The 12,701-nt window shown below is 43.4% G+C and overlaps 1 protein-coding gene across 1 annotated transcript in view; it reads right to left on the bottom strand.

The window, feature by feature from the left end:
* The window catches only part of LOC126251709 (calcitonin gene-related peptide type 1 receptor-like), a 609,959-nt gene that overhangs the window by 54,580 nt on the left and 542,678 nt on the right, over positions 1 to 12,701 (bottom strand). The window contains exon 5 of the mRNA XM_049952302.1: positions 8,227 to 8,318. Within this exon, the coding sequence (XP_049808259.1) occupies positions 8,227 to 8,318 (92 nt within the window). The remainder of the gene's footprint in view (positions 1 to 8,226; positions 8,319 to 12,701) is intronic.

The raw sequence follows: 12,701 nt of genomic DNA, 5'->3' as shown, positions 1-12,701 counted from the left end.
ATCCATCGTTACCGTCCGACCATGGAAAGGGGTGAGTTTGGCTCCAGTTTTAGCAATTAAGAGTCCTACAACAGCCCTTACTCCATGTGGGAATTGGATGCGGCACTGTCTGCAGCTTGTGATACTGCGCCTGCTCACGACCAAATTCGACACAGTATGTTGCGGAACTTGCAACCAGTGCCTAATGAAATCCTCTTACAAAGATTTAGTTCGACATGGCAGACAGGCAACTTTACCAACTCGTGGTGGGAGGATATTTTGATCCCCATTCTCAAACTGGAAAGGGGCGAATGTGTCTCAGTAGTCAGCGGAGCGTCGCCTTAACGAGCTTTTTATGAAAGACCTTGGAACGAATGGTTAACCGTCGTCTGGTCTGGATGCTGGAGACCAGACTTCCTAATTCGCTCTCAGTGTGGATTCAGGAAATTTCAATTGATTTTCGACAACGTCACCTTGCTAGAGATAGCAATCCAGCAGGATTTCCTAAATAAACAGCATTGTGTAGGGATATTTTTGACATAATTAAGGCTTACGATAATATTTGGGGACACCTCGTTCTTCAGCAATGGGGCTTCTATGGTCATCTCAAATCTTTGATCCTTTTTATCAAAGCGCTTTTTTCGCTAACAAGTTGGTGATGAGCTGTCACATAGTTTTGAGCAGGAGAATGTTGTTCCTCAGGGCTGCGCTCAAGTGATACCCTTTTTGCCATAGACATGACCAGTAAGATGTCTACAGTAAGGAGTGCTGTACAGTGTCCTTATTTGTGGACGATATTGCAGTTATCTGTTCTTCATCCAGCATTGAAAACGGCAACTCGTTTGTTACATTGAAGACGCTGTTGGAGTGTGTTGCAAAGACTGGTTTTATGTTTTCTGTGAAGAAGTGTATGTGAGTGTTTACTTTAATCGTTCCCGACGTATTTTTAATTTACCTCATCTGCATGTGTGTAACAATATTCCCCCTTTTAAAGACTCTGTGTGATTTTTGGATCTCATTTCTTACTCCAGGCTGTCGTGGTTACCACAAATGAAGGACCTAGGCAAGTCCCCAGTGGGCGTCGAATATTTTGAAGTCTGCTGCAGTTTTATACGGCTTTCATTCGATCGAGGATGGACTATGGTGCTAATTCTATGGGTCAGCGAGGCCTTCGTACCTGAAAGTTATTGATGCTGTACACTATGAGGGGATCCGGTTGTCCACAGATACCTACAGGGCCATCCCCATATATCATGTTTGTGCTGAGGCTGGTGAAACGCCACCTATCATCTGGCTAAAGCATCTCATGGTGCGTCAGGCGTGTCGGCTCCTCGCTTCACCCCTCCGCAGCATACCATAGCGTTGCTCATCCAGCTGTGGAGCGCCTCTTTACGAATCGAATCATGCACGGGCAACAAGGCCGTTTGGGGTCCATGCAAAATACACTCCTGGAAATGGAAAAAAGAACACATTGACACCGGTGTGTCAGACCCACCATACTTGCTCCGGACACTGCGAGAGGGCTGTACAAGCAATGATCACACGCACGGCACAGCGGACACACCAGGAACCGCGGTGTTGGCCGTCGAATGGCGCTAGCTGCGCAGGATTTGTGCACCGCCGCCGTCAGTGTCAGCCAGTTTGCCGTGGCATACGGAGTTCCATCGCAGTCTTTAACACTGGTAGCATGCCGCGACAGCGTGGACGTGAACCGTATGTGCAGTTGACGGACTTTGAGCGAGGGCGTATAGTGGGCATGCGGGAGGCCGGGTGGACGTACCGCCGAATTGCTCAACACGTGGGGCGTGAGGTCTCCACAGTACATCGATGTTGTCGCCAGTGGTCTGCGGAAGGTGCACGTGCCCGTCGACCTGGGACCGGACCGCAGCGACGCACGGATGCACGCCAAGACCGTAGGATCCTACGCAGTGCCGTAGGGGACCGCACCGCCACTTCCCAGCAAATTAGGGACACTGTTGCTCCTGGGGTATCGGCGAGGACCATTCGCAACTGTCTCCATGAAGCTGGGCTACGGTCCCGCACACCGTTAGGCCGTCTTCCGCTCACGCCCCAACATCGTCCAGCCCGCCTCCAGTGGTGTCGCGACAGGCGTGAATGGAGGGACGAATGGAGACGTGTCGTCTTCAGCGATGAGAGTCGCTTCTGCCTTGGTGCCAATGATGGTCGTATGCGTGTTTGGCGCCGTGCAGGTGAGCGCCACAATCAGGACTGCATACGACCGAGGCACATAGGGCCAACACCCGGCATCATGGTGTGGGGAGCGATCTCCTACACTGGCCGTACACCACTGGTGATCGTCGAGGGGACACTGAATAGTGCACGGTACATCCAAACCGTCATCGAACCCATCGTTCTACCATTCCTAGACCGGCAAGGGAACTTACTGTTCCAACAGGACAATGCACGTCCGCATGTATCCCGTGCCACCCAACGTGCTCTAGAAGGTGTATGTCAACTACCCTGGCCAGCAAGATCTCCGGATCTGTCCCCCATTGAGTATGTTTGGGACTGGATGAAGCGTCGTCTCACGCGGTCTGCACGTCCAGCACGAACGCTGGTCCAACTGAGGCGCCAGGTGGAAATGGCATGGCAAGCCGTTCCACAGGACTACATCCAGCATCTCTACGATCGTCTCCATGGGAGAATAGCAGCCTGCATTGCTGCGAAAGGTGGATATACACTGTACTAGTGCCGACATTGTGCATGCTCTGTTGCCTGTGTCTATGTGCCTGTGGTTCTGTCAGTGTGATCATGTGATGTATCTGACCCCAGGAATGTGTCAATAAAGTTTCCCCTTCCTGCGACAATGAATTCACGGTGTTCTTATTTCAATTTCCAGGAGTGTATGTGCTGGAGTCCATTGGTAAGGAGCATGTACAGGCTCAGATCCGGGGTTTTAACTGACTGTCACTCTGGTTACTGCAGAGGCCCATATTTAGTGGAGTACAGGCGAGATTGCACTCCTGCTTCTGTATTTAATGCGATACTTCCATGCATTTTAAATGAACACCAGAACTATGCAGCAGTCTTCACAGACAGGTCTAAACATGGGGACTTTATTGGTTGCTCTGTTGTTTTCCCATATTGAGTCCTCAAGATTCGGTTGCCTCCAGAGTTCACTACATTTGATGCCGAACTATTTTCGATCTTGAAGGCGCTGGAGCAAACGAGACGTGCTATGCCGACAACTCACAGGGTGGATGGAACAGAACAGATGGGCAACCTCCACATTGATATTCCGCCACCAGTAGTGAAATTCGCGTTTTTTTATCGTTACGGCTCGTGTGTGACTCAATCGTGACTACGTTCCATGGACTGCTCGTAATCCTTGGCAACAGTCGGTCATCGACTTCGCCACACATACCTGTGTTTGGGTAGACGTTATTACTTCACCCTGTTTCCTTGAGGTCACAATGCTGTCTGTGAACGAACAGTTTAAATATTTGTAACATGTTATTATTGGCGAAGTGACTGCTTGGAATCACGCTGCAGCTTCATTTTGTGCTCTTTCCCCGCAGTTTCCTTTATTGGTAATGCTCCTTCACATCGTCGCTGTGCTGTTGGTTTGTTCGCACACCAGTGTTCTTCAGGCCTTTGTTTTCTGCTTCGCAACAGGTCCCGTTTTAACGTGAGGATCCGGGATGTTCGACCCCTAAAGTCTTTCTGAATTTCTTTAATTCATGTCATGGTGGCCTTCCTGTCCCAGAGTTAATCAAATAGTTGTATTGATAGTGGCTTTTTGTCCATTCAACTCTACTGACTAAGAAATATTAGCCTCCATTTCCTCATTCTTTTGATATTAGGGTGTACTTTTTGCTTCAAACCACGTGGTCGTGCCAGATAAATTTCACTACTAAGGCGAGCACTTGAAAATCGCTGTGTAGTTGGATACGTTAACTATACTGTTGTTGTTTCCTTGACTAGAGTACACTTCCACGCAGTGCTTGGTTTATGCCACTCAGACACGATTCTAATACTTCTTACCCACAGTAGCAAAACTGGCCTTACCCCACCTAACCCCACTTCATTGCAAAGCAAATGAATTTTATTACAGGGGAAGAGCAGAGCAGATATTAAAATGCGCAAATATTTTTATATAAATTTCAGGATTAAGAGATGCAGTTTTCTTTAAGAATTTCAACCCTATGGAAAATCTATTCAGTCACAAAACAGCTTTCATATATTAAAAGTTGTGTGAACTGAAGTTTCACATTTATTTTCACAATTATAGTTTAATACCTCAGATATTTTGAAGCAATAAAATTGCAAGCACATTTATGAGCACATGATTGCGCACATTGTAGGTGTTTGTCAGATAACACTTACCGATATATTTCATATGTAGGCAGTTAAGGATTTATTGACATCAGGTGCATATCGATCAGAATAACAAAGCTTGCGTCAGTTAACCACGCAAGGTGCCGACGACATAGCCTGTTCGCAGCTAGATGGACAACCTACATGCCTGTGGCAATAACAGTTATGCGGTTGCGTAAGAAGCAATGATGACAAGTTTCCCGTTAAGGTGCATTATTACGTTCGCGTTAGCCTTTCCACCGTGCTGGTGATTTTCGCGTCTAGCCTCAGACATTCCATTAAATAATTAAAAAAAAAATAAGCACAGGTAAACAAAGCTCGCAACGAATATAAATCACGACAGTTACGTTGGTGTCGCAATTTTCGCCCGCCGGTACCTATGGTGACCAAAATGATTAGAGTACCACAGAGAAACGACACCACGATGGTAGCGAAGCAAACTGAGCAACACTTCGTCGCGTATTATGTCGTCAACAGAATGGGGCGTGAAGTAGGATGATGGCAGACAATGTGCCTGGTAACTATTCAGTAACATCCAGCTGCTATTGTTCACCAATTACAGCTAGAACCTAAATTCTCTGTGATTATAGCGGACGAACAGTTGATACGTTTCGTTTGAAAACAGAGCAGTAAATACACATATAACTATTGCAGTGACAAACTGTGCCGACCGCGGTGGTCTAGCGGTTCTGGCGCTGCAGTCCGGAACCGCGGGACTGCTACGGTCGCAGGTTCGAATCCTGCCTCGGGCATGGGTGTGTGTGATGTCCTTAGGTTAGTTAGGTTTAAGTAGTTCTAAGTTCTAGAGGACTTATGACCTAAGATGTTGAGTCCCATAGTGCTCAGAGCCATTTGAACCATTTTTTGACAAACTGTGATTTATATAATATTTACAACGAGAAGACACTGTATGGAAAATTTTGCTTTACATGAAAAGTTTATAAAGCATTGGTCTGTATGGTGCCAACACATGGACATTGTTGCGGAAAGATTTGCAGTTATAATGGCTCAAATGGTTCTGAGCACTATGGGACTCAACTGCTGTGGTCATAAGTCCCCTAGAACTTAGAACTACTTAAACCTAACTAACCTAAGGACAGCACACAACACCCAGCCATCACGAGGCAGAGAAAATCCCTGACCCCGCCGGGAATCGAACCCGGGAACCCGGGCGTGGGAAGCGAGAACGCTACCGCACGACCACGAGATGCGGGCTCAGTTATAATCTAAAACTATTATCTACCATCTTCACAGAAAAGTATGTACCTTACTGCCTCTAATCTATATTTTCTAATGTGAAAGAATTTAAAATTTAACAGAAAGTCGCAAGAAGTCGGATTGGTGCCTTACAGAAATACGAGGAAAAGACTAAATTGCTTAGAAGACTCATATAGAAAAGCAGTAATTCATCACACCAACAGCGATGTTTTTAGTAACTTCAGAAATTTATTATCTTATGCTTCTTAAGCTTTCAAAATGTTACAAAGTACTCTACGAGCATTTATTCTCTCTGTTACAAGTAAATTCCAGGAATATCGTACAGCTGACAGCGTATGTCACAGAGAATTTGGATGAGAGTAGCTTTATGACACGAGTGGTTCAAATGGTTCAAATGGCTCTGAGCACTATGGGACTCAACTGCTGAGGTCATTAGTCCCCTAGAACTTAGAACTAGTTAAACCTAACTAACCTAAGGACATCACAAACATCCATGCCCGAGGCAGGATTCGAACCTGCGACCGTAGCGGTCTTGCGGTTCCAGACTGCAGCGCCTTTAACCGCACGGCCACTTCGGCCGGCTGACACGAGTAACCAAATACATCAATGAACACCAAATACTGCACTGTTGGAGAACATATATAAAAATATATACACGAATCTTCAATCTTTTGTGCTGAAATGTGTGTGCGTTTACACTCTGAGCACACAGTACGCATGATTCAGAAAACTAATTCAGCAGTTGTGCGACTTACAACACGCTACACGAACTCTCTAAGTTTCATAACAAGTGCAGAATTACCACTTCAGATATGCTGGCTAATAACGAGATTCTTTGTGTGGCCATTCTCCGCAGCAAGCACAGAAATATTTGTATTGTAAATAAAAACGCCTTCTCTTGCTGCACTATGTTTTAGGAGAAACCATCCCACTGATTACGCCTTAAAGTGAAGAGAGGTGAAACGCGCCTAGGAAAATAAAAAAAAAGCAAGGGAAGGCGTTTTTATTTACAAAACAAATATGCAGGCTAATAGTACGACATGAGACAGCAGGGAGCATTAAGGGGCTCCGGAAAGGCTCAAAATCATGAAAAGTTCAATTTTTACTTTTTTGCTTTTTCTGAATCTGCAGACTATTACCTTTTAATAGATATATAATTTATTCAATTCCGAAGACTACTACTATTTTTAAATTTTTTTTGAAATGTGTTCTACATGGGCGTGACCCACTGTGGCGCTGTTAAACTGCTGTCAAATGGTGTTATTATTAACGTCCGTGTTCATCAGGTACATTTTAGTGATGTGAGATAAAGTATGTGTTGTGGCCAACCTGTGATGGTTCAATATATATCGCTGGTGTGATTGTCGATTGTTTCATGTTAATTTACTCTGTCGTTATCTCGAAAATATTCGTAATTAATTCTGTTTCTTGAGTCTCTGTTTTGTTGAAGTATAATAATGAGTAAAATTTAAGTTATTAGAAATCCTCTGAAGGCTTTTAAGAAAAGGAGAAATGTTGGAAAGCCAAAGGTATGTGTTATTACTGTAAACAATAAAGACGATGAAAATCCCCAACATAGCTTGTGTCCCAAAGAAGAAGACAGTTGGTGTAAATATAACAAAGGATTGCTAACTGGTGAAGTGTACACTCATAAGCATAGTCTGCCTCATGCAATAATGGAGGTGATAAAACCTATTTTCAGAGACTTAGCAGCACCTGAACTGTTGAAAAAGTGTATTCACGGAAAAACTCAAAACCCCAATGAAAGTGTAAATAGAGTTATATGGTCGAGAATCCCCAAGACTGTATTTGTTGGAATAGAAACACTTCACTTTGGTGTGTATGATGCTGTTAAGACTTTCAATGATGGCAACATTGTAAGGTGCAAGGTATTGAGAAATATGGGAATGAAGATAGGTTCTAACATGGTACGAGCGATGCTTGCTTTAGACAAGGAACGCCTTCGGGCTGCAGACAGGGCCGTAAACAGTCTAGAAATACAAGCAAGAGTAAACAGGAGGAGCAACAAGAGGAAGCTGGAGGAGGAGTTTGCAGAGGATGAAGATAATCCATCCTATGGACCTGGAATGCACTAAAAAGTTAATCCAATCTTTGTCGCTCGATTCCCAAAACTTTTATTTTCTCATACTAATTACATGTTTTCTAAGGATCTTCAAACTTTCAGTAAATGTTACACACTACCTTCTGCAAAATTTAACACAGCCTTTTTCCAAAAAACTGTATATTTTGAATATATAAATAAAAAATTGCAAAAAATGTTGTGCATTTTCATTACAATTGAAAAAAATCATCTTTAATAACTGAACTAAAATTTTGTAAAATCCCTGTGTTAAGTTGTAGCCCATATTCCAATAAATAATCTGTAAAAAGTTCAACTTCCTACCTCAAATACTTTGTGAGGAAAGATGTAATTTATAAGCGTTATTTTAACATTGCAAGTATAGGGCGTTCCGGAGCCCCTTAACGCTCCACCCTCTCTCCCCTCTACCTCCTAGCTGCTTACCGAGATTTATGGAAGCATAAAGAGACGACAATGGTGGACAGAGCAGCAGGTGCGGAAGTCTCGGGTTTGTTGCCGGTACAGTAGCAAGCTGCCAGCCGCTTTGCTATTCTGGTTCGGCGCCTTATGGCAGCTGAGCAGGTGAGCAGAATGCAGTCGGCGGTACTCACTTGAAGTAGGAGAGGACGGCGAGCGCGATGACCAGCGCGACCAGCGACACGGAGTAGCCGGCCACGTACACCAGGTTCACCTGCGTCCGCCACTGAAACACGACGCTGGCGTCACACGCCGCAGTAACAGCCGGCAGCGGCGGCCAAATGGCGCCAGTAAAAAGGAGGAGGCGGCGAGGCGGCAGCCCACGCCGTCACACGGCGGCTCCAGCGGGCCGCTGGACGGGCTTAACAGCGGCCTGTGCGCCGTTACGTCATGCCATGTGAAGCCAGACACCTGGGGAACACTGCAGGGACCACTAAAGCCGCAAGCCCGCACTGCTGCTTCATGTTGAAGTGTCAGCTTCCCACGACCGCAACTCGCAACGTCCATGCTGTAAATAACTACTTGGCGCGGTCTTTTCGCTTCGCTTGCTGCCAGACAAAAGAAGAAACCTGAATATTTTTTTAAAAGCTATATACTTTCAAATTGTTTACAAAACAATCTTTCGTATTCAAAATACATTTCCTTACGACTAATACATTTGCTTCCACTATTCGGAAGACTATCTGCAACCGGCCGCGGTGGCCTAGCGATTCTAGGCGCTACAGTCTGGAACCGAGCGACCGCCACGGTCGCAGGTTCGAGTCCTACCTCGGGCATGGATGTGTATCATGTCCTTAGGTTAGTTAGGTTTAAGGGGGGTAGGACGTCAAACGAGCCGACTTGGAGCAGGAGAGGCATCACAGGACCTTTTAATTTCCAGTGTCTATACTTTTACAAATAAATTCATAAAACTTTGTCAGCATGACCAGGAGGGACTCATGATTCACACTCAAAGCAGTGGTAGTTCGAAAACATAACGAACTAATTTTTTTTACGTGTGAAATTTCATCGTCTTTGCACTTACTAATGGCTGCATTTGTTGCTATAGGTACACTTTTCTTCAGAAGCTAGAGAGATTCATCGATGAATATTGCACAGCATACATATCATACTTACAGGTGTACGAAACTCTACAATATATTTAATTTATGAAACAACGAATGAGCTATTGTATTTTAAACTTCATGTTTTGAAAAAAACACAAATTTTGTAGTTAATTACCTCAATTTTTACCATCGTTTTTAATAGATTTGGAAATTTCTAGAGTTCCATACACCTTTAAGTATGGTTTGTATGCTGTGCACAATTCATCGAAGAATCTCTCTTACTTATCAAGAAAAGTGCACCAATAGCAACAAATGCTGCCATCAGTAAGTGAAAAAATGATGAAATTTCACATGTAAAAAAAATTAGTTCGTTGTGTTTTACAACTTCCACTGCTAAGAGTGTGAATTCTGAATCCTTCCTGGTCATGCTGACAAAGTTTTATAAATTTATCTGTAAAATTATAGACAGTGTAAATTGAAATGTCCAGTAGTGCCTCTCCAGCTCCAAGTCCGCCCGTTTGACGTCCTACACCCCTTAAGTAGTTCTAAGTTCTAGGGGACTGATGACCTTAGAAGTTAAGTCCCATAGTTCTCAGAACCATTTGAACTATCTGTAGTCATCTTTAGAAACGGCTGACAGCTCCTCTCTCGTTCTTTTCTTCATTTCTTCTACGTTCTCTAATGTGTCCTTTCATGCCTCTTTTCATGCGTGGAAATAAGAAAATGTCACACGGAGCCAGGTGAGGCGAGTAAGATGCGTGGGGCAGCAGAACAATGCCATTTTTGTCAAAAACTGTCTACCAGAGATGGCTGTGGGTGGAGATACATTCTTGTGGTCATATAAAATTAATTGTTGGCAAGAAGAGTGCCAGGTTGAGAGTCATTGGGAGAGTCCTTAGAAAATATAGTCTATCAACAAAGGAGGTGGCTTACAAAACACTCGTTCGACCTATACTTCAGTATTGCTCACCAGTGTGGGATCCGTACCAGGTCGGATTGACAGAGGAGATAGAGAAGATCTAAAGAAGAGCGGCGCGTTTCGTCACAACGTTACTTGGTAAGCGTGATAGCGTTACGGAGATGTTTTGCAAACTCAAGTGGCAGACTCTGCAAGAGAGGCGCTCTGCATCGCGGTTCAGCTTGCTGTCCAGGTTTCGAGAGGGTGCGTTTCTGGATGAGGTAACGAATACATTGCTCCCCCCTACTTATACCTCCAGAGGAGATCAAGAAAGGAGATTCGAGCGCGCACGGAGGCTTTCCGGCAGTCGTTCTTCCCGCGTACCATACGCGAGTGGAACAGGAACGGGAGGTAATGACAGTGGCACGTAAAGTGCCCTCCGCCACACACCGTTAGGTGGCTTGCGGAGTATAAATGTAGATGTAGATGTAGAACCAGTCTCTTGTCTGCCTCAAATCCGGTCTTTTTTTGACGAACACTATTGCACAATCTTCTTAAAACTTCCAAATGAAAAGTTTGATTGATTATCTGTCCTGGGGTAACAAACACTGAATTAACTACATCCTTGACATCAAAAAAGCAAATCAGCATTGTTTTGAAGTTCTATTTCATCTGACGACATTTTCTTGGGCGGGGTGACGATGCCATCTTCCGTTGGCTTGACGTTTCTTCGTTTCTGGCTCAGAACCACAGCACCATGACAGTTTCAAGCTGTTTTTTTTCGAAGTATGGCATGTTTCAGCTCGATGTTCCTTTAGATTTTCTGTTAGAACACGAGGAACAAACTTTGTAGCAACCCTTTTCCTTTCCAAATCTTCCCTTAAAATTCGCTGAACCGGTCGCACGGTTCCAGACTGTAGCGCCTAGAACCGCTCGGCCACGCGGGCCGGCGGCTCATTAACTATCTTTTTCAGTGCGGGCATGTAGGAAGAGAGCCAATGAAGTTCTTGAATGCACCGAAAAGGATGTGGAGCTTGGTTGACTCCTGTGTGAAAGACAGCTGTCCTAGGTTTCTCGGTTGAGGACCCTTGGCACGAATATTTAGGAGTAGTATCAGACAAAATTGCACAGGTGTTAAGAAAACCAACGTACGGGTCAGCTTTCACACAGACAATAGATTAAATAAAAAATTCAGGCATGTAACAGGTAGAACAAACCAGTTAGCAAGTTCAGGGGTTTACATAATAGAATGTGGCTCATGCACAAAATGTTATATTGGACAAACTGGGTGGGCATGTAACGACAGGTTTAAAGAACACGTCAGGCAGACAGAGAGCAATGTGTCTACCTTTAGCAAACACTTAATTGAGAATAAACATATGGTCAACAACATAGATTCATTATTTAAAATACTGCATACTCGGCTTAAAAGTAGAATCATGAATGTTCTAGAAGAAATAGAGATTTACAACAGTATTAAAAATCGACCCAATGACCTACATAATGATCAAACTGATTTAAAAAATAAAAGATTTTTAGATAATTTCCAGTCTGTTTTATGTACAAAACATAGATTGTAAAATGGCTTACAGGCGCAATACCTTGACATCTGATGGGAGTTTACCACCCTAACATTTTGTATAGACAAGCGTGTAAACGAGGTTTTTTTAAACAAAAAATCGTAGATGCTTCAAAATTACATTAGTAACTGTGTAATGTCATATCCGCTACCACCCGCAATGTATCTATTCTCTTATTTTATGTATTTTAAGATCGCCAGTTTTTATGTGATGTATCTGACAAATTTTGTCTTAAATCATAAGTAACAAATTTTATCAGTAATCGGGTGTATTTTACTGTAAAGAAAAGTTTATCGACTATAACGAGGGGAGAAAAGCGTACTCCAATGTATTTTTTGTATGTTTTATAAATGAAATGTAGCCTCGACATTTCATTGTATCCGAAGTTTGTGATTTATTGTATCAATCTACTTCAACAGTAATTCATAGAATTGTACAGTTATTTTAGACACTTACCGAAAACATTTTAAACAATTTAGATGGAATAGTATGCATATTTACGTAGTCCTGTGTGCTATAATATAGCCTGGTTTAAGGATGCATCAAGTATTTGTGCGGAGGCATTGTGATGTTTTGTCAGAATTTGTGGAGCTGCACAGTGAACTGGATTGCTGACGAGAGTTTTACGCCATTTACATTCGTAAAATGTATGCGCATACAAAGTATTATATATCAGAGCACTGTCTTCATCTCATTTACGAGCACTTAAGTCAATATGAGAGCTTATTAACATGTAACACATGTATTATCCCCTATTATAAATAAACATTCCCATCCTATCCTACTGCCCATTACAATCATAGCACTATTTAGTAAGCTGTATGATGTCGGCAGATGAAAAGACTTTACGAAATAAAGCTTATAAGTTGTACCCTTGGTGTGCACTATCTTTGCTACGTGCACAGGCAGTATCTTTAGTAAATGTATTTTCGCGCCAACTGACGTAGCTCCACATGTTGTCAGTGCACCTGAACTTGTATGTGTGATAGATTATTAGAACGATGGTAACATCGACAGTTCAGTATATATTTAACGACATATCACTATATAATAAGTGTCGTACTCATCGGATCTTGTGGGGCTCT

The sequence above is a fragment of the Schistocerca nitens genome, chromosome 4, assembly GCF_023898315.1.
Source record: "Schistocerca nitens isolate TAMUIC-IGC-003100 chromosome 4, iqSchNite1.1, whole genome shotgun sequence".
In the NCBI taxonomy this organism is placed as follows: Eukaryota; Metazoa; Arthropoda; class Insecta; order Orthoptera; family Acrididae; genus Schistocerca; species Schistocerca nitens.
This window is presented reverse-complemented; position numbering and strand designations above follow the sequence as displayed.